Genomic DNA, 23,355 nt, shown 5'->3' on the forward strand with positions numbered 1-23,355 from the left:
AGGGTTTTATTGGCATGAGAAACATATGTTTACATTGCCAAAACAAGTAAAATACTTAATAAACAAAAGTGATTAAAAGAATGAACATCACAAAAAATGAACAGTAAATATTAGTTCCAAAATACATTTCAAATGTCATATTATATCTATATACGGTGTTGTAATGATGTGCAGATGCTCTCGCTCTCTCACTCTCACACTCGCTCTCTCACACTCGCTCTCTCACACTCGCTCTCTCACACTCGCTCTCTCACACTCGCTCTCTCACACTCGCTCTCTCACACTCGCTCTCTCACACTCGCTCTCTCACACTCGCTCTCTCACACTCGCTCTCTCACACTCGCTCTCTCACACTCGCTCTCTCACACACTCGCTCTCTCACACTCGCTCTCTCACACTCGCTCTCTCACACTCGCTCTCTCACACTCGCTCACTCGCTCACTCGCTCTCTCACACTCTCAATCTCACACTCGCTCTCTCACACTCGCTCTCTCACACTCGCTCTCTCACACTCGCAATCTTACACTCGCAATCTTACACTCGCAATCTCACACTCGCAATCTCACACTCTCACACTCTCACTCTCAGGATCTAAGGCTTTATATAGTAGATGAGTGTTGTCTTTGAAAGAGACATGGTGTCTATCACCAGACCACTGAAGAACCAGACGGCAAATATCTCCACTAGGGAGGTCTGCTGTCAAGATGTTCCACTATGTTGTATATTACTGATACGCAGAGTGTACACACACACACACACACGCTCACACCCACCCACCCACCCACACACACACACACCTCTTCGTCTCGTGTTCTCAATGAAGCCATATTTGGGCGAGCTGATCATCCACACCAGCAGGTCCTTCTTGGGTGTGTCCAGATCTGATACAATGATGTGATTGGTTGACAGCTGGACTCTTCCTCCTTCCTGGACCTAGATATACATAAAATAGAAAGTTGCAGAAGATCTCAGTATGCAGATACAGCATTGGAGAACACTTCTAGGACAACTGGGATGAAATCAACAACAAACTAGAACGATCTACACATACCAAGACAGTCGTGAAGAGGGCACGACAAAGCCTATTCCCCCTCAGGAAACTAAAAAGATTTGGCATGGGTCCTGAGATCCTCAAAAGGTTCTACAGCTGCAACATCGAGAGCATCCTGACCGGTTGCAACACTGCCTGGTACGGCAATTGCTCGGCCTCCGACCGCAAGGCACTACAGAGGGTAGTGTGTACGGCCCAGTACATCACTGCGGCAAAGCTGCCTGCCATCCAGGACCTCTACACCAGGCGGTGTCAGAGGAAGGCCCTAAAAATTGTCAAAGACCCCAGCCACCCCAGTCATAGACCGTTCTCTCTACTACCACACGACAAGCGGTACCAGAGTGCCAAGTCTAGGACAAAAAGGCTTCTCAACAGTTTTTAGCCCCAAGCCATAAGACTCCTGAACAGGTAACCAAATGGCTACACGGACTATCTGCATTGTGTCCCACCACCCGCTAACCCCTCGTTTACGCTACTGCTACTCTCTGTTCATCATATATGCATAGTCACTTTAACCATATCTACATGTACATACTACCTCAATCAGCCTGACTTACCGGTGACTGTATGTAGCCTCGCTACTTTTATAGCCTCGCTACTTTTATAGCCTCGCTACTCTTATTTCAAATGTCTTTTACTGTTGCTTTATTTCTTTACTTACCTACACACACACACACACACACACACACACACCTTTTTTCCCGCACTATTGGTTAGAGCCTCTAAGTAAGCATTTCCCTGTTGTATTCGGCGCACTTGACAAATAAACTTTGATTTGATTTGAAATTACCCCTAGATAGCTACTGATCTTTACAGTTAGGATTGTGGAAGGTAACTCTGATCACAGATCAGTCACTAAGATCTTTACAGGGAGGATTGTGGAAGGTAACTCTGATCACAGATCAGTCACTAAGATCTTTACAGTGAGGATTGTGGAAGGTAACTCTGATCACAGATCAGTCACTAAGGTCTTTACAGGGAGGATTGTGGAAGGTAACTCTGATCACAGATCAGTCACTAAGATCTTTACAGGGAGGATTGTGGAAGGTAACTCTGATCACAGATCAGTCACTAAGTGCAACATCCACCCCAGGACTATTTCTATTATATCATGTAGTACAGCATGGCCTGCCAGTCCATGTTATTGAGGGATTGCTTAAGAGCAGCGGTCTAAGGCACTGCATCTCAGTGCTAGAGGCGTCACTACAGACCCTGGTTCGATTCCAGGCTGTATCACAACCGGTCGTGATTGGGAGTCCCATAGGGCGGCACTGCCCAGCGTCATCCAGGTTAGGGTTTGGCCGGGGTAGGCCGTCATTGTAAATAAGAATTTGTTCTTAGCTGACTTACCTAGTTAAATAAAGGTTAAATAAATAAAATTATATATCATAATAAGGCCAGAGGGGGTGTAGTATATGGCCAATATATCACGGCTAAGGGCTGTTCTACTCACGACGCAACGCAGAGTGACTGGATACAGCCCTTTTTTTGGTCATATACCACAAACCCCCGAGGTGCCTTATTGCTGTTATAAACTGGTTACCAACGTCCTTAGAGCAGGACAAATGACGGGTATGATAAAACATATACCACGGCTTTCAGCCAATCAGAATTCAGGGCTCGTACCACCCAGTTTGATAATGTATAATATAGACCACGTTCCATAGAATTAGAGTGACTAGAACAGACAGAATTAGAGTGACTAGAACAGACATAGAATTAGAATGACTAGAACAGACAGAATTAGAGTGACTAGAACAGACAGAATTAGAGTGACTAGAACAGACATAGAATTAGAATGACTAGAACAGACATAGAATTAGAATGCCTAGAACAGACATAGAATTAGAATGCCTAGAACAGACATTGAATTAGAATGCCTAGAACAGACATTGAATTAGAATGCCTAGAACAGACATAGAATTAGAATGCCTAGAACAGACAGAATTAGAGTGACTAGAACAGAACTAGAACAGACAGAATTAGAGTGACTAGAACAGACATAGAATTAGAATGACTAGAACAGACATAGAATTAGAATGCCTAGAACAGACATAGAATTAGAATGCCTAGAACAGACATTGAATTAGAATGCCTAGAACAGACATTGAATTAGAATGCCTAGAACAGACATTGAATTAGAATGCCTAGAACAGACACCCTCCATTCCAATATCAATTTCCAATGTCAGAGGTTCTATTTCTGTTCTACTCATTTATGTTACATTGATTGACCCTGACTCCTTCACATCACAGAATGCCTAGAACATCACAGTCACAGTGAACACACAACACACACACACACACACACACACATTGACACACACACACACACACACACACACACACACACACACACACACACACACACACACACACACAGCGTTAGACACTGTCCCACTGAGCGTTGCATTAGCTGTGTTGCTTGGTGTTGCTTCATATGTTGCAAACAGTATCTCTTTGTTCTGTTCCCTAGCAACTGTCCAAACAAGCTGAGTAGTGTGTGTGAGTGTGTGTTTGTATGTGTGTGTGTGTGTGCACGTGTGTGTGCGCATACATGTGTGTGTGTGTGTGTGTGTGCACGTGTGTGTGTATGTGTGCGTGTGTGTTCGTGTGTGTTCGCGTGCGTGTGTGTGTACCTTGATGCCACTGCGGACAGTGACCACTGGAGGCTGTCTCTTTATGGAGGTGATGGTGATGGTACACATCTGGTTGTCAAGGCGATTGTTCTCACCGTCGTAAACAATAAAATGGAAGATGTCCGTCACCGGCTGACTTCCTATCTCAAAGGAAGTGATGTAGCTTGTATGGCAGGAAGGAAATGGGAGCTTTAGTGAAGTTCATCCAAAAACATAGTCTTCAAGGAAAACAAAACAATAAAATGTTTTACCCAAAACCAGCGCATAGCATCGTCTCAAAATAATACCTTGTTTACTATTAACAACAACAACAACAACAACAACGATGATGTGACATATTGAAAGACATAACATACTACAAGTTTACTGTAACATCTACACATTAGATGGGCTAATACATGCTTATAACAAGTCATAAATCATTATAGCTATCGACTGCTTTTAAGAAAAGTGTCACCCATCGTTCACGATGGGATACAGATTAGTGGTGGAAGAGCCGAGATTCTCCTCACACTAATAAAACGCGTTATACATGCAGATCTATATCTCTATATCTGATCTAGATCTGATATAGATCTCTATATCTGATCTATATCTCTATATCTGACCTATATCTGATCTATATCTGATCTACGTCTCTATATCTGATCTATAACTGATCTATAGCTCTATATCTGAGCTATATCTCTATATCTGATCTATAGCTCTATATCTAATCTTTATCTGATCTAGATCTCTATATCTGATCTATGTCTGATCTATATCTCTATATCTGATCTGTATCTGATCTATATTTGATCTACGTCTCTATATCTGATCTATAACTGATCTATATGTCTATATCTGGAGAACGGATCTGAACACATCTAACATCCTCTAACTCTCACAGTGCAACACCGATATGAAGACTAATGGTGTATATAAAGCCCTTTAAAAACTAGCGAAAAGTACCTGAATAAAATATAATATTTTGCTAATTCTCATTAACACAGAAAGGCAGTCTGGTAAGTTTAACAAAAACAAGTGATTTAAACCCACAGCCCCAGAGATGTTTGCTATAATATTAGCCTAGTGTGCTAATTTGCATCAAGGCTAATCAGAGGCACATTATGGGGATGAAGTCCCAAGGCCTAATTTTTGTTTTCATTTTGATGCCTGGTTTTCATTGTGTGTGTGTGTGTGTGTGTGTGTGTGTGTGTGTGTGTGTGTGTGTGTGTGTGTGTGTCTTGCAGGTGGTTGATATTTAATGTTCGCTAATTAGACATGCTAATTGAGCTAAGCTGTTTGTGCTTTCCCATATCGTCACTAAAACACACTAAATCTTTTTCTACCGTTTCTATTGTATAGTAGGAGTGACAGAAGATAGAAGCCATTACTTTTACAGAAACCATTCGACTAAGTCGCTACTTTAAGCCTAAATGAGAATTGCTCTCAATTAAATAACTTGGACCGAAAAAAAAAAATCGAAATAATTTTGAAATAAATATCTACACGGCAGAACAAATCGTCTTAATAATTACTTCAATAATAACATAGGAGCTGGTAGGAATGGATACCAGAATGTGAAGTGGACAACATAATTAACTTTCAACCTGTCCAGTTCTTTACAGATCAGTACAGGTAAAGTAGAAGCAAACAAGGAGAGGAAGCTACTTTAGATTACTTTCTCCATGGTGAAAGAGGAGTACTCTGTCATCCTCTCTCTCTACCTGCCTCTTTCTCTCTCTCTCTCTACCTGCCTCTTTCTCTCTCTCTCTCTCTCTGCCTCTTTCTCTCTCTCTCTCTCTCTCTGCCTCTCTCTATCTGCCTCTCTCTCTCTGCTCTCTATCTGCCTCTCTCTCTCTGCCTCTATCTGCCTCTCTGCCTCTTTCTCTGCCTCTCTCTCTCTGCCTCTCTCTGCCTCTCTCTCTCTGCCTCTCTCTCTCTCTATCTGCCCTCTCTCTCTCTCTCTCTCTGCTCTCTCTCTCTCTCTGCCTCTCTGCCTCTCTCTCTCTGCCTCTCTCTCTCTCTGCCTCTCTCTCTCTCTCTGCCTCTCTCTCTCTCTGCCTCTCTCTGCCTCTCTGCCTCTCTCTCTCTCTGCTCTCTCTCTCTCTCTGCCTCTCTCTCTCTGCTCTCTCTCTCTCTCTCTCTCTGCCTCTCTCTATCTGCCTCTCTCTATCTGCCTCTCTCTATCTCTCTGCCTCTCACTCAGCTCTCTCTCTTTGCCTCTGCCTCTCTCTCTTTGCCTCTCTCTCTGCCTCTCTCTCTGCCTCTCTCTGCCTCTCTCTCTCTGCATCTCTCTCTCTGCCTCTCTCTCTCTGCCTCTCTCTCTGCCTCTCTCTCTCTGCCTCTCTCTCTCTGCCTCTATCTGCATCTGCTATCTCTCTCTCTCTGCCTCTCTCTCTCTGCCTCTCTCTCTCTGCCTCTCTCTCTCTGCCTCTCTCTCTCTGCCTCTCTGCCTCTCTCTGCCTCTGCCTCTCTCTGCCTCTCTCTCTCTGCCTCTCTCAATTCAACTAAATTCAATGGTTTTATTGTCATGGAAACATGTGTTTACATTGGCAAAGCAAGTGAAACAGATAATAAACAAAGTTGAAATAATCAGTTTAAAAGAAATGTACAGTAAATATTACAGTAAATATTACAGTAAATATTACTGTTACAGATACAAGTATCCTGTGTGTGTATCCTGTGTGTGTTTCTTTTCTCTCCTTCTCCCCTCACAGGTGAACATCATCACTCCCCAATCAAAATAACTTTTTTGCCCGCTTTGAGGACAATACAGTGCCACTGACACGGCCTGCAATGAAAACATGCGGTCTCTCCTTCACTGCAGCCGAGGTGAGTAAGACATTTAAACGTGTTAACCCTCGCAAGGCTGCAGGCCCAGACGGCATCCCCAGCCGCGCCCTCAGAGCATGCGCAGACCAGCTGGCCGGTGTGTTTACGGACATATTCAATCAATCCCTATACCAGTCTGCTGTTCCCACATGCTTCAAGAGGGCCACCATTGTTCCTGTTCCCAAGAAAGCTAAGGTAACTGAGCTAAACGACTACCGCCCGTAGCACTCACATCCGTCATCATGAAGTGCTTTGAGAGACTAGTCAAGGACCATATCACCTCCACCCTACCTGACACCCTAGACCCACTCCAATTTGCTTACCGCCCAAATAGGTCCACAGACGATGCAATCTCAACCACACTGCACACTGCCCTAACCGATCTGGACAAGAGGAATACCTATGTGAGAATGCTGTTCATCGACTACAGCTCGGCATTCAACACCATAGTACCCTCCAAGCAACAATCGTCATCAAGCTCGAGACCCTGGGTCTCCTGTTTCCCCTGTGCAACTGGGTACTGGACTTCCTGACGGGGCCCCCAGGTGGTGAGGGTAGGCAACAACATCTCCTCCCCGCTGATCCTCAACACTGGGGCCCCACAAATGCCATTCTGAGCCCTCTCCTGTACTCCCTGTTCACCCACGACTGCGTGGCCACGTCTCCAACTCAATCATCAAGTTTGCGGACCACACAACAGTGGTAGGCTTGATTACCAACAACGACTGTGAGACGGCCTACAGGGGGAGGTGAGGTTTGGAGTGTGGTGTCAGGAAAATAACCTCACACTCAACGTCAACAAAACTAAGGAGATGATTGTGGACTTGTTAAAAACAGCAGAGGGAACACCCCCTATCCACATCGATGGAACAGTAGTGGAGAGGGTAGCAAGTTTTAAGTTGGCATACACATCACAGACAAACTGAATTGGTCCACTCACACAGACAGCATCGTGAAGAAGGCGCAGCAGCGCCCTTCAACCTCAGGAGGCTGAAGAAATTCGGCTTGTCACCAAAAGCACTCACAAACTTCTACAGATGCACAATCGAGAGCATCCTGGCGGGCTGTATCACCGCCTGGTATGGCAACTGCTCCGCCCTCAACCGTAAGGCCCTCCAGGGGAGTGAGGTCTGCACAACGCATCAATTAGGGGGCAAACTACCTGCCCTCCAGGACACCTACACCACCCGATGTTACAGGAAGGCCATAAAGATCATCAAGGACATCAACCACCCGAGCCACTGCCTGTTCACCCCGCTATCATCCAGAAGGCGAGGTCAGTACAGGTGCATCAAAGCTGGGACCGAGAGACTGAAAAACAGCTTCTATCTCAAGGCCATCAGACTGTTAAACAGCCACCACTAACATTGAGTGGCTGCTGCCAACACACTGACACTGACACTGACTCTACTCCAGCCACTTTAATAATGGGAATTGATGGGAAATGATGTAAATATATCACTAGCCACTTTAAACAATGCTACCCTATATAATGTTACTTACCCTATATTATTCATCTCATATGCATACGTATATACTGTACTCTATATCATCGACTGCATCCTTATGTAATACATGTATCACTAGCCACTTTAACTATGCCACTTTGTTTACATACTCATCTCATATGTATATACTGTACTCGATACCATCTACTGTATGTTGCCTATGCTGCTCTGTACCATCACTCATTCATATATCCTTATGTACATATTCTTTATCCCCTTACACTGTGTATAAGACAGTAGTTTTGGAATTGTTAGTTAGATTACTTGTTGGTTATTACTGCATTGTCGGAACTAGAAGCACAAGCATTTCGCTACACTCGCATTAACATCTGCTAACCATGTGTATGTGACAAATAAAATTTGATTTGATTTGATTTGATCAGTCAACAATCAATCATCAATCAGAAGACACACCTCCTCCTGTTTCCTACCCTATCACAGTTCCTTTCCCTTGGTTTAAAAACCCCATCAGTTGTTTGCTCTAGAGCTCAATCTCTCTGTAAATGCCATGTATGTAGATCTCTGTGTTTCACTCTCTCTTTGTGTCTTAACCTCTCTTTTGTTTGAGCACCTCCAAATCACTTTGTCATCTCCTGTGAGTATTGTTTTTGGTTATGGTGTTTGTGTTTGATTGCTGGTGGGAAAAGGGGAAACCAAGACAAATCGCCCATGGGCATACACTACCCGTAGGTAGACTTTGTTAAAAACACTAGTTAGAACTGGGCGGACCACCCACTGTATTTTTGGTTACTTAGTTAGCTGTTGTTAAAATAGGCTAGTCTAGCTTAGGGGTGTTTTGGATGCTTATTGTTTCTTTCCTTGGGTCCAGCTCAGCCCCTTTTCCTGCTCCCCCCATTACCGTGTGTTTATTAATAAACCCTGAGTTTGACGGTATAATTTCAGTTATCGTGGTTATTTCGTTCACACTTTTACTTTGTCACAATTATAATTTGCATGAGTTATGTTACGGGTCTCATTACCATCCCCCCCTAGACTGTCGGGCCAAAAGGGATTCGTAACAATTACAGTCACAAAAGTGAAGAATAGAGACATTTCAAATATCATATTATGTATTCGCTCTGTCTGTCTATGTGTTTAATGGAACTGGCTCTACCTGATCCTGTGTTTGTTGATGTCGTCCAAGGTGAAAGAGGAGTACTCTGTCATCTCCTGGTGCTCTGAGTCTGACCCTGTCCTGGTCAGGATGCCGTACATAGGAACTGACACCAGCTGAATACGTATCTTCTCATCTGGAGAGGTGTCGCTCTGCAAAATATGATCACATATTTCATGATACAGTACCGGTCAAGTTCACCTTAGGACCTATGCTACCGGTCAAGTTCACCTTAGGACCTATGCTACCGGTCAAGTTCACCTTAGGACCTATGCTACCGGTCAAGTTCACCTTAGGACCTATGCTACCGGACAAGTTCACCTTAGGACCTATGCTACCGGACAAGTTCACCTTAGGACCTATGTTACCGGACAAGTTCACCTTAGGACCTATGCTACCGGACAAGTTCACCTTAGGACCTATGCTACCGGACAAGTTCACCTTAGGACCTATGCTACCGGACAAGTTCACCTTAGGACCTATGCTACCGGACAAGTTCACCTTAGGACCTATGCTACCGGACAAGTTCACCTTAGGACCTATGCTACCGGACAAGTTCACCTTAGGACCTATGCTACCGGACAAGTTCACCTTAGGACCTATGCTACCGGTCAAGTTCACCTTAGGACCTATGCTACCGGTCAAGTTCACCTTAGGACCAATGCTACCGGTCAAGTTCACCTTAGGACCTATGCTACCGGTCAAGTTCACCTTAGGACCAATGCTACCGGTCAAGTTCACCTTAGGACCTATGCTACCGGTCAAGTTCACCTTAGGACCTATGCTACCGGTCAAGTTCACCTTAGGACCTATGCTACCGGTCAGTTCACCTTAGGACCTATGCTACTGGTCAAGTTCACCTTAGGACCTATGCTACCGGACAAGTTCACCTTAGGACCTATGCTACCGGTCAAGTTCACCTTAGGACCTATGCTACCGGTCAAGTTCACCTTAGGACCTATGCTACCGGACAAGTTCACCTTAGGACCTATGCTACCGGTCAAAGATTTTAGAACACCTGCTCATTCAAGGGTTTTTCTTTATGTTTATTTCCTACGTTGTAGAACAATAGTGAAGACATCAAACCTTTTTTTTTTCAAAGCTGTCATCAAGGCAAAAGGTGGCTATTTGAAGAAGCTCAAATCTCAAATATATTTAGATTTATTTAACACTTTTTTGGTTACTACATGATTCCAAATGTGTTATTTCATAGTTTTGATGTCTTCATTATTATTCTACAATGTAGAAAATAGTTTTTTTTTTTTTTTTAAATGAGTAGGTGTTTGAAAACCTTTGACCGGTAGTGTACACTATAATTATGAAACAAATAGTATAATAAAATGTATGCTCATTATTATGTGAAGCTGTGGTTGAACGTACAGTATCTATACTAAAGAGGTTTCAATAAGTCAAGACCATAACGGAAGGAGCTGAACCACATTCACATCTCATGACATCATATTATAATGAGGCTCAACATGAACACAAAAACAGAAGTACCATTCAGAGGGGGTTCAGGTATGGATACACATTGTGTCCTGTGTGTGTCACACACACACATCTAACTCTGAGCTTCAGTCCACACACACTCAGGTGGGTGTTTAATAACAGTATAACCCAGGTGTGTTTACTAACAGTATAACTCAGGTGTGTTTACTAACAGTATAACCCAGGTGTGTTTACTAACAGTATAACCCAGGTGTGTGTACTAACAGTATAACCCAGGTGTGTTTACTAACAATATAACCCAGGTGTGTTTACTAACAATATAACCCAGGTGTGTGTACTAACAGTATAACTCAGGTGTGTTTACTAACAGTATAACCCAGGTGTGTTTACTAACAGTATAACCCAGGTGTGTCTACTAACAGTATAACCCAGGTGTGTGTTTACTAACAGTATAACCCAGGTGTGTTTACTAACAGTATAACCCAGGTGTGTTTACTAACCGTATAACCCAGGTGTATGCGTCTGATGACACTAGTACTTTTTTCAGGAACCTCCATGGACAGCAGGGCCTCTGGGTCTCTCCTGGGCCCGTCGCCCCCGACGCCCAACACAACCACCTGTACCACCGCCGTCGTCATGGAGAAGCCGTCAGTAACGGTAAAGGTGATGGCATCCTCGTCGGTGGAGAGGCCAGAGTGTTCATACTGCAAAACGTTACGTGTCACGTCACTGAAGGAGAACGTGTCACCTGGAGGGACAAAGGAGTAGAATGATACTGTTCAATAAATAAAACTGTTATGTTATTTTTAATGGTCTAGCTACCTACTGTTACTGGTCTAGCTACCTACTTTTACTGGTCTAGCTACCTACTGTTACTGGTCTAGCTACCTACTGTTACTGGTCTAGCTACCTACTGTTACTGGTCTAGCTAACTACTGTTACTGGTCTAGCTAACTACTGTTACTGGTCTAGCTACCTACTGTTTCTCGTCTAGCTACCTACTGTTTCTCGTCTAGCTACCTACTGGTCTAACTACCTACTGTTACTGGTCTAGCTACCTACTGGTCTAACTACCTACTGTTACTGGTCTTGCTACCTACTGGTCTAGCTACCTACTGTTACAGGTCTAGCTACCTACTGTTACTGGTCTAACTACCTACTGTTTCTGGTCTAGCTACCTACTGGTCTAACTACCTACTGTTACTGGTCTAGCTACCTACTGGTCTAGCTACCTACTGTTACTGGTCTAGCTACCTACTGTTACTGGTCTAGCTAACTACTGTTACTGGTCTAGCTAACTACTGTTACTGGTCTAGCTACCTACTGTTACAGGTCTAGCACCTACTGTTACTGGTCTAACTACCTACTGTTACTGGTCTAGCTACCTACTGTTACTGGTCTAGCTACCTACTGTTACTGGTCTAGCTACCTACTGGTCTAGCTACCTACTGTTACTGGTCTAGCTACCTACTGTTACTGGTCTAGCTAACTACTGTTACTGGTCTAGCTAACTACTGTTACTGGTCTAGCTAACTACTGTTTCTGGTCTAGCTACCTACTGTTTCTGGTCTAGCTACCTACTGTTACAGGTCTAGCTACCTAGTGTTACTGGTCTAACTACCTACTGTTTCTGGTCTAGCTACCTACTGGTCTAACTACCTACTGTTACTGGTCTAGCTACCTACTGGTCTAACTACCTACTGTTACTGGTCTAGCTACCTACTGGTCTAACTACCTACTGTTACTGGTCTAGCTACCTACTGTTACTGGTCTAGCTAACTACTGTTACTGGTCTTGCTACCTACTGTTTCTGGTCTAGCTACCTACTGTTACAGGTCTAGCTACCTACTGTTACTGGTCTAACTACCTACTGTTTCTGGTCTAGCTACCTACTGGTCTAACTACCTACTGTTACTGGTCTAGCTACCTACTGGTCTAACTACCTACTGTTACTGGTCTAGCTACCTACTGTTACTGGTCTAACTACCTACTGTTACTGGTCTAGCTACCTACTGGTCTAGCTACCTACTGTTACTGGTCTAGCTACCTACTGTTTTTGGTCTAACTAGTGTTACTGGTTACTGGTCTAACTGCCTGCTGTTACTGGTCTAGCTACCTACTGTTACTGGTCTAGCTACCTACTGTCACTGGTCTAACTATCTACTGTTACTGGTCTAACTACCTACTGGTCTAGCTATCTACTGGTCTAGCTATCTACTGGTCTAACTACCTACTGTTACAACTACCTACTGTTACTGGTCTAGCTACCTACTGGTCTAACTACCTACTGTTACTGGTCTAACTACCTACTGTTACTGGTCTAGCTATCTACTGGTCTAGCTACCTTCTGGTCTAACTACCTACTGTTACTGGTCTAGCTACCTACTGTTACTGGTCTAGCTACCTACTGTTACTGGTCTAGCTACCTACTGTCACTGGTCTTGCTACCTACTGTTACTGGTCTTGCTACCTACTGTTACTGGTCTAACTGCCTACTGTTACTGGTCTAGCTACCTACTGTTACTGGTCTAGCTACCTACTGTTACTGGTCTAAGCTACCTACTGTTACTGGTCTAGCTACCTACTGTTACTGGTCTAAGCTACCTACTGTTACTGGTCTAAACTACCTACTGTTACTGGTCTAGCTATCTACTGGTCTAGCTACCTTCTGGTCTAACTACCCACTGTTACTGGTCTAATTACCTACTGTTACTGGTCTAACTACCTACTGTTACTGGTCTAACTACCTACTGTTACTGGTCTAACTACCTACTGTTACTGGTCTAACTACCCCCTGCTCTTGTTCTTCTATATCATTCCCTTCCACACAGTGCAGAAGTTGCCTGGGGATATGTGGGAATTCAGAACATGTGCTACGCGACGTCGTAAAGACATTCGGTGACACTTTGTCTTTCAGTGTGTTATTGTTCTATTTGTCTGTGTCGACTCTGCTTCTCACCATTCATCATCTCAGTCTGTGAGTCAAACTCCATCTTGAGCAAGGTTCCATGGACCGGTCCTTCCACCAGCTCAAACTCCAACTCATCAGGAGCTGTATCTGCATCAGTTACTGCCAGCTGCTGCCCACCTACACCAAGTGACATTGAGGATGAAAGCCATGTTGCATACCGACGTGTTTTTTATATCAACGGTAATGTGTTATCATTTAATGACACACAGACTATTTCAATTATTTGTTGTCTATTCTTTTTTTTCCTCCCCCATCTAAGAACTAATTTTTTATTTACAATGACAACCCGCTGCAGCGATGTAAACGACGCGATGCCAACTGTCCTGTAGTCAAGGGTGGAAGAGGGTCGTTAAGTCTTACCTATGGGTGTTCGTCCACCCATGCTAACCTCCAGAACAGGGTCAAGGATCTGAAACACTGGAGGATGCTGGTAGTTGGCCAACAGGTGGATGGAAAAGTCCATCTCTGGAGTGGTGTGTTCCCCGTCCGACACTGGAACACGCACGCACGCACACACACACACACACAGGGGTTAGACACACACCACAGACACACACACACTTCCATGGCTAATTGGTTTCCTAGGCCCCTAGAGAGTGGAGTTTTGAAGGGCACTTTAGGGACATTTTAAAAGCACTAAGTGTTGACTCACTAAAAATGTATGAATATTAAAAATACATTAATTTCTCAAAGGAGTGTAATTAAAAGAACCGTAATGTATTATAAATCTTAAAAGGTGATACACATTCAGTACTGTGGCTACATTTACACTGCGGGGAACTAATTGTCACTAAATAGCAACTCAAAACAAATCTATACCATCACACCGTGTGAATGTTTTTTTTAAATGGGTTTCAGCTTGGGCTGGTGTGAATACCACTGTGATAATGTGAAAGGTGCAGAATGAGGTCATTTCAGATGGACAACATGCATCACAGCAGGTACAGCGAATGAGAGAGTGGAAGGAAGTGAAGAGGTTAAACTCAATGCAACAAAGGAATAAGTCAGAATGGACAGATGGAACAAGCCCATCAAAGAAGTTGATAAAAGAGAGAGATATTTAGGTACAGAAAGACATCAAAGAGCTCTTGAAGATCTCTCAGGTTCCTCTGAATCACAACATTACTGTTATATGGAGCCACGTGTGTGTGTGCCTGTGTAAGCATGTGTGTGAGGCTGAAGGTGTTGGAGATATGCCTTCAAACCGGAAAATAACTTTGGTTGATTCTACACCACCTATGGGACTATTTCTATGTAGGCCACTGAACTTCTCCTAGTCCAAGTGCTGTACTTATTGAATGAAGATAATGACAAAGAGCTGTATCCAGGCACCTCACAGAGACAGACAGCTCAATATACAGGAGGTACAGTATCAGAGAGGACAGTAGGTACAGTATCAGAGAGGACAGTAGGCACAGCATCAGAGGACAGTAGGTACGGTATCAGAGAGGACAGTAGGTACAGTATCAGAGAGGACAGGAGGTACAGTATCAGAGAGGACAGTAGGTACAGTATCAGAGAGGACAGTAGGTACAGTATCAGAGAGGACAGTAGGTACAGCATCAGAGAGGACAGGCAGACACCAAGCACCATAGAAGGGTGTTATGATAGAACCATGGCTCACTATAAGGATTGGGAAGCAAGATAGAGAGAGAGAGACAGAGAGACACAGAGACACAGAGAGAGAGACAGGGAGACCGAGAGACAGAGAGAGACAGAGAGAGAGAGAGAGAGAGAAAGAGACAGAGAGACAGAGAGAGAGAGAGAGAGAGAGAGAGAGAGAGAGAAAGAGACAGAGAGACAGAGAGAGAGAGAGAGAAAGAGACAGAGAGACAGAGAGAGAGAGACAGAGAGAGACAGAGAGAGACAGAGAGAGACAGAGTGACAGAGAGGGAGAGAGACAGAGAAAGACATATATGGATATATAGAGAGAGAGAGACAGAGAGAGAGAGAGAGAGAGACAGGAAAGAGAGATAAATAATATATCTTCTGGATAGACCAATAAGAAGCAGAATGATTGAGGAGGAGAGGCCAGTCAAGTGGGATCAGTGAAGTGATGGAGAGGGGGATGAAATAAAGGTCTAGCGGAAAAAAGAACAATCATGATTGATTGAGAAGAGGAGGAAGACGAGAAGCGGAGGAGGAGAGGAGGAGGAGAGGAGGAAGACGAGGAGAGGAGGAGGAAGACGAGGAGAGGAGGAGGAGGAGGAGGAGGAGGGGAGGAGGATGAAAGGAGGAGGGGGAGAGGATGAGGAGAGGAGGAAGGGGAGAGGAGGAGGAGGGGAGGGGGAGAGGAGAGGAGGAAGGGGAGAGGAGGAAAGGAGGAGGGGGAGAGGAGGAGGAGAGGAGGAAGGGGAGAGGAGGAGGAGGGGAGGGGAGGGGAGGGGAGGGGAGGGGGAGAGGTGGAGGAGAGGAGAAAGGGGAGGAGGAGGAGGAGTATGATTGCCATCCTCTAAGCCATAGAGGTAATATAATATATACCTGTGAAATAAAGATTCAGCGACTCTGGCAGACCTAGAGGGAACACAATTCGGTTACATAATACTGTTACTAAACTGCTGCTGTACCACAAACACACAGATGATCACTCTACATCAGATTTACCAGGCAGATTAGTGGTTAAATGGAAATCAAATTAAATTAAGGCAAATGATTTGTGCCAGCTTCATCCAATTAGCAAGGTCAGGCAAATATGATAAATGTTTCTGTCTCTGTACTTTTATATCAGGTTCCCTCAGACTCAGATTAGGGCTTCTACTCTTGGAATAAATTACTTTATTTTCAGGAACGTGGACGAAAACGATTGCTTTCACAGACTCTTTCAACCAGACTTTTCTAATACATTAATGAATCTATTTTCATGGGACTAGAAGGTTCTATCTACACAAAGCGTAGGTCTGAGATACTGAGCATCAACGTTTTTCACATCCCAGATCTCAGAACAGTTTCATTTCATTAAACACTGTGACTGAGTGTGACTGATTTACGTTGAATAAGGCTGTGTTAATGGGACAGACTGGGGTCAGAGTTCAATGTAATGGGAAGAGGAGGAAGGGGGGGGTCTGTATGTGTGTGTCTGTGTGTGTTTCTGTCTGTGTGTTTCTGTCTGTGTGTGTGTGTGTGTGTGTGTATGTGTGTATGTTTCTGTCTGTGTGTTTCTGTCTGTGTGTGTGTGTGTGCGTGTGTGTGTGCGTGTGTATTTGTGTATGTGTGTGTGCGTAAATTGTGTGTATGCGTAATTGTGTGTGTGTGCATGCATACATGCTTGTGTGTACACACGTGTTTGTGAGTAAGGACACGCATCTGTGTGTGTGTGTGTGTGTGTGTGTTCATCTGTGTGTGTGTGTTTGCACTCACCAGTGAAGGAGTACTGGTAGAGCTCCTGGAGGTGAGAGGCGGCCTGCGGAGGGCGGTACAGGATTCGGCCCTGGTTGACATCAGCTTGGGTGAAGAAGGACACTGGGTTGTAGGGTCTGTCACGATGCTCCAAAGAACCTGGGGTCACATAGAACTACAGGTCAGTTTATTATGGCTCTCATTAGCTACCATAGTTGGTAATAACTAGTTAGATACCATAGTTGGTAATAACTAGTTAGATACCATAGTTGGTAATAACTAGTTAGATACCATAGTTGGTAATAACTAGTTAGATACCATAGTTGGTCAAAACTAGTTAGATACCATAGTTGGTAATAACTAGTTAGATACCATAGTTGGTAATAACTAGCATGTTGTCCTCCAGATCTGTGATAAAAATATTATAAGCCACGGACAAGCTCAATACAGTCAGGAAGGATCAATCAAGTCAGGCAAGCTCAATCAAGGCAGGTTAGCTAATCCAAACACAGATAAATGATTTGTAATGATTTCAAATAGTATTTGAACCCAGGTCTGGTGGTCTGAGAGTAAAGCAGTTTATCTGAAAGCTTCCCCTCCTGTCTGCTCCTGAGAAGATAGAAGATGGCGGTGTAGATTACCTTGTCCCTGAGGTAGGGGCTTGGTGATGTTGTAGACAAGCTTTTCACTGGGCGTCTCAGAGTCCACAAAGGACAAAGCTGTGGGTGTTAGCACGGTCACACGATCTTCCAGCGCCTGCATGGACACACACACACAGACGGGCACACACAGATACACATCAGCATGCACTCAGAGATGAGCAGTAACACACACACTCACACTCAACCCAACACACACACACACTCCACCCAACACACACTCACTCCACCCAACACACACTCACTCCACCCAACACACACTCACTCCACCCAACACACACACACTCCACCCAACACACACACACACTCCACCCAACACACACACACACTCCACCCAACACACACACACACACTCCACCCAATACACACACTCCACCCAACACACACACGCAAACTCCCCCAACACACACACGCAAACTCACTCCACCCAACACACACACACTCCCCCAACACACACTCACTCAACCCAACAGACACACACACTCCAGCAATATTCAAACCTTGTCTCTGATTTTTTTATGCAGATTATGTTTGCAACAAGACCATTAAGTAATTAAGTATTTACTGCAAGACAATATAAGAAATAAATTACATTTTTTTTTGTCCTAGACTAAAACCGACAGGTTTGGTTCAAATCAAATACAACACACAACACAGAGTGAAACCCTCTGAATGGTCAAGTATTGTAGACTTCCACTATTGTAGACTTCCACTATTGTAGACTTCCACTATTGTAGACTTCCACTATTGTAGATTTTCACTAGGCACTGTACATAATCTAAGACTCTAAGACAGTAGATAGTGTAGTTTTGTCCGTCGTTCTGTTTTACCGTTATCTGTAGGTCGCAGGCGGGGGCCAGCTGGGGGAACCCTGGGAGATCAGGCATCACTCCGATGGTGAAGGTCTGAGCATCACTGAGCGTGTCTGGGGACCCCTCACTAGACACCTGGAAGAGGAAGACATTTTGAATCACACTGTAATTTCAAACCTCTATCATCAGTTTTAACCATAACCATAATCTCTCGTGGACAGACACACATAACATAAATGGCATCGTAGCGTCTGTCAGCTGACTGTTGGAACTGACTAAGTAACGAGGAACTGTGTTTCGATTCGCTGATTTTGTATCACTCATCATTTGGACAAATCACAATTCGAATTTCGAGGGGACATTTGGTCCATAAAGTTGCCTAAAAACCTGCAGATAGTTCCCATTTAGGGGGGGTAGAAACTTCACAGGTCATGTTAGTGTCTTTAGTGTCTTTCTCCCGTTGTTAGCTATAGTAAAGGGTAGGTCTGAACCTGTTGTTAGCTATAGTAAAGGGTAGGTCTGAACCTGTTGTTAGCTATAGTAAAGGGTAGGTCTGAACCTGTTGTTAGCTATAGTAAAGGGTAGGCCTAAACCTGTTGTTAGCTATAGTAAAGGGTAGGTCTAAACCCTGTTGTTAGCTATAGTAAAGGGTAGGTCTAAACCCTGTTGTTAACTATAGTAAAGGGTAGGTCTAAACCCTGTTGTTAGCTATGGTAAAGGGTAGGTCTAAACCCTGTTGTTAGCTATAGTAAAGGGTAGGTCTAAACCCTGTTGTTAGCTATAGTAAAGGGTAGGTCTAAACCCTGTTGTTAGCTATAGTAAAGGGTAGGTCTAAACCCGTTGTTAGCTATAGTAAAGGGTAGGTCTAAACCCTGTTGTTAGCTATAGTAAAGGGTAGGTCTAAACCCTGTTGTTAGCTATAGTAAAGGGTAGGTCTAAACCCTGTTGTTAGCTATAGTAAAGGGTAAAGGTCTAAACCCTGTTGTTAGCTATAGTAAAGGGTAGGTCTAAACCTGTTGTTAGCTATAGTAAAGGGTAGGTCTAAACCTGTTGTTGTTAGCTATAGTAAAGGGTAGGTCTAAACCCGTTGTTAGCTATAGTAAAGGGTAGGTCTAAACCCTGTTGTTAGCTATAGTAAAGGGTAGGCCTAAACCCTGTTGTTAGCTATAGTAAAGGGTAGGTCTAAACCCTGTTGTTAGCTATAGTAAAGGGTAGGTCTAAACCCTGTTGTTAGCTATAGTAAAGGGTAGGCCTAAACCTGTTGTGGACCTGTTGTTCATCTAGAACTAGTAACTATGTAGTCCATTGCTTATGACCATGTAATGAGCTGCTAAGGAATGTATGTAGCACAGTATAGCATTATAATGATTATATAGTGAAACTAATGAACATGACAGCAGTTTTACTAAGTTCATCTGCCAAGTTATTTCGTCCTGTACCCTCTAATTTTCACACCGCGGATTTGACGTGTGTAGCCACACATCTCAATAAAAGTGCAAATAAAGAGAAAAAGTTACTGACACGATGTCATATTTAATATTTGATATTATCTCCCAACACCCATTCCATAGAAGGTAATCTTGTCCTCCAGACAGCAGATCACTTTGAATATTAATGTCAAATTAATATTTGAATCTTTTCTTTTTTAATTATGTCAAAAGAAACTGCTTGACAGTATTCGCTCACGATGAAAATATCTGACGATCAGAGTTTTGACAGGGTCATAACTGTACTGTTATCATGATGAGACACTTCAGAAATATATTGTTTTGCTTTAACCTGATGGTGCCAAAATGTTGAGAGAGAGAGTGAGACAGAGAGATAGAAAGAATGAGAAAGAATGAGAGAGAGAGAGAGAGAGAGAGAGAGAGAGAGAGAGAGAGAGAGAGAGAGAGAGAGAGAGAGAGAGAGTGAGACAGAGAGAGAGAGAGAGAGAGAGAGAGAGAGAGCAGAAAGAGTGGAGAGAGAGATAGAAACAGAGACAGAGAGAGCAAGAGAGAGACAGGCGGAGAGAGAAAATGATAAAACAAGTAAACGAGAGAAGGTTTAAATGGCTGTGATCTCTCTCTATGTTCTTGGCTGCTGATTTGCCTTGTTGTGCCAGGCTCTATGAAAGCTGTTAGCTTAACCTGACTGCTACACAGCCATTTGTTATGGCCTAAACGCTGCTGAGCGCTGAGTCTACTTCACAAGGATAATCCCTAACGTAGCACTAATTGGTGAGTAATTTGGTTCCATTTTCACCAAAATGCAGTAAGATGAGACAGAGAGAGACAGAGAGATAGAGAGAGAGAGTGATAGATGTATTTCTCTGTGCCGTACACAGTGCCCTCAGAAAATATTCATACCTCACTTTTTACACATTTTGTTGTGTTACTGGTTGAATAAAAAATGGATTCAATGTAGATGTTTTTGCCACTGACCTACACATAATACTACTTAATGTCAAAGTGGAATTATGTTTTTCGACATTTTTACAAATGAATAAAAAATGAAATGCTGAAATGTCTTGAGTCAATAAGTATTCAAGCCTAACCCTAAAATGTTAAGTAGACATTGAATATCCCCTTGAGCATGGTAAAGTATACACACAGTCACTACAAGGGTGGGACTGGATGGTTTTCAGAGATAGATGGGAGGGGTTGAGGGTAGCTGAAGGGTGGGACTGGATGGTTTTCAGAGATAGATGGGAGGGGTTGAGGGTAGCTGAAGGGTGGGACTGGATGGTTTTCAGAGATAGATGGGAGGGGTTGAGGGTAGCTGAAGGGTGGGACTGGATGGTTTTCAGAGATAGATGGGAGGGGTTGAGGGTAGCTGAAGGGTGGGACTGGATGGTTTTCAGAGATAGATGGGAGGGGTTGAGGGTAGCTGAAGGGTGGGACTGGATGGTTTTCAGAGATAGATGGGAGGGGTTGAGGGTAGCTGAAGGGTGGGACTGGATGGTTTTCAGAGATAGATGGGAGGGGTTGAGGGTAGCTGAAGGGTGGGACTGGATGGTTTTCAGAGATAGATGGGAGGGGTTGAGGCTAGCTGAAGGGTGGGACTGGATGGTTTTCAGAGATAGATGGGAGGGGTTGAGGGTAGCTAAAGGGTGGGACTGGATGGTTTTCAGAGATAGATGGGAGGGGTTGAGGGTAGCTGAAGGGGGGACTGGATGGTTTTCAGAGATAGATGGGAGGGGTTGAGGGTAGCTGAAGGGTGGGACTGGATGGTTTTCAGAGATAGATGGGAGGGGTTGAGGGTAGCTGAAGGGTGGGACTGGATGGTTTTCAGAGATAGATGGGAGGGGTTGAGGGTAGCTGAAGGGGGGACTGGATGGTTTTCAGAGATAGATGGGAGGGGTTGAGGCTAGCTGAAGGGTGGGACTGGATGGTTTTCAGAGATAGATGGGAGGGGTTGAGGGTAGCTGAAGGGTGGGACTGGATGGTTTTCAGAGATAGATGGGAGGGGTTGAGGGTAGCTGAAGGGTGGGACTGGATGGTTTTCAGAGATAGATGGGAGGGGTTGAGGGTAGCTGAAGGGGGGACTGGATGGTTTTCAGAGATAGATGGGAGGGGTTGAGGGTAGCTGAAGGGGGGACTGGATGGTTTTCAGAGATAGATGGGAGGGGTTGAGGGTAGCTGAAGGGTGGGACTGGATGGTTTTCAGAGATAGATGGGAGGGGTTGAGGGTAGCTGAAGGGTGGGACTGGATGGTTTTCAGAGATAGATGGGAGGGGTTGAGGGTAGCTGAAGGGTGGGACTGGATGGTTTTCAGAGATAGATGGGAGGGGTTGAGGGTAGCTGAAGGGTGGGACTGGATGGTTTTCAGAGATAGATGGGAGGGGTTGAGGGTAGCTGAAGGGTGGGACTGGATGGTTTTCAGAGATAGATGGGAGGGGTTGAGTGTAGCTGAAGGGTGGGACTGGATGGTTTTCAGAGATAGATGGGAGGGGTTGAGGGTAGCTGAAGGGGACTGGATGGTTTTCAGAGATAGATGGGAGGGGTTGAGGCTAGCTGAAGGGTGGGACTGGATGGTTTTCAGAGATAGATGGGAGGGGTTGAGGCTAGCTGAAGGGTGGGACTGGATGGTTTTCAGAGATAGATGGGAGGGGTTGAGGGTAGCTGAAGGGTGGGACTGGATGGTTTTCAGAGATAGATGGGAGGGGTTGAGGGTAGCTGAAGGGGGACTGGATGGTTTTCAGAGATAGATGGGAGGGGTTGAGGGTAGCTGAAGGGTGGGACTGGATGGTTTTCAGAGATAGATGGGAGGGGTTGAGGGTAGCTGAAGGGTGGGACTGGATGGTTTTCAGAGATAGATGGGAGGGGTTGAGGGTAGCTGAAGGGTGGGACTGGATGGTTTTCAGAGATAGATGGGAGGGGTTGAGGGTAGCTGAAGGGTGGGACTGGATGGTTTTCAGAGATAGATGGGAGGGGTTGAGGGTAGCTGAAGGGGGGACTGGATGGTTTTCAGAGATAGATGGGAGGGGTTGAGGGTAGCTGAAGGGTGGGACTGGATGGTTTTCAGAGATAGATGGGAGGGGTTGAGGGTAGCTGAAGGGGGACTGGATGGTTTTCAGAGATAGATGGGAGGGGTTGAGGGTAGCTGAAGGGTGGGACTGGATGGTTTTCAGAGATAGATGGGAGGGGTTGAGGGTAGCTGAAGGGTGGGACTGGATGGTTTTCAGAGATAGATGGGAGGGGTTGAGGGTAGCTGAAGGGTGGGACTGGATGGTTTTCAGAGATAGATGGGAGGGGTTGAGGGTAGCTGAAGGGGGGACTGGATGGTTTTCAGAGATAGATGGGAGGGGTTGAGGGTAGCTGAAGGGGGGACTGGATGGTTTTCAGAGATAGATGGGAGGGGTTGAGGGTAGCTGAAGGGGGGACTGGATGGTTTTCAGAGATAGATGGGAGGGGTTGAGGGTAGCTGAAGGGGGGACTGGATGGTTTTCAGAGGATGGGAGGGGTTGAGGGTAGCTGAAGGGTGGGACTGGATGGTTTTCAGAGATAGATGGGAGGGGT

At 44.7% G+C, this 23,355-nt stretch overlaps 1 protein-coding gene across 1 annotated transcript in view; it reads right to left on the minus strand.

The window, feature by feature from the left end:
- Positions 1 to 23,355, minus strand: part of LOC112240057 (extracellular matrix organizing protein FRAS1) — a 338,168-nt gene that overhangs the window by 53,732 nt on the left and 261,081 nt on the right. Inside the window, 10 exon segments of the mRNA XM_042331265.1 lie at positions 798 to 933; positions 3,690 to 3,852; positions 9,129 to 9,280; positions 11,078 to 11,325; positions 13,537 to 13,665; positions 13,909 to 14,040; positions 16,030 to 16,062; positions 16,906 to 17,043; positions 17,526 to 17,640; positions 18,374 to 18,490. Of these exon segments, the coding sequence (XP_042187199.1) occupies positions 798 to 933; positions 3,690 to 3,852; positions 9,129 to 9,280; positions 11,078 to 11,325; positions 13,537 to 13,665; positions 13,909 to 14,040; positions 16,030 to 16,062; positions 16,906 to 17,043; positions 17,526 to 17,640; positions 18,374 to 18,490 (1,363 nt within the window).

Source organism: Oncorhynchus tshawytscha, linkage group LG12 (assembly GCF_018296145.1).
Source record: "Oncorhynchus tshawytscha isolate Ot180627B linkage group LG12, Otsh_v2.0, whole genome shotgun sequence".
Lineage (NCBI taxonomy): Eukaryota > Metazoa > Chordata > Actinopteri > Salmoniformes > Salmonidae > Oncorhynchus > Oncorhynchus tshawytscha.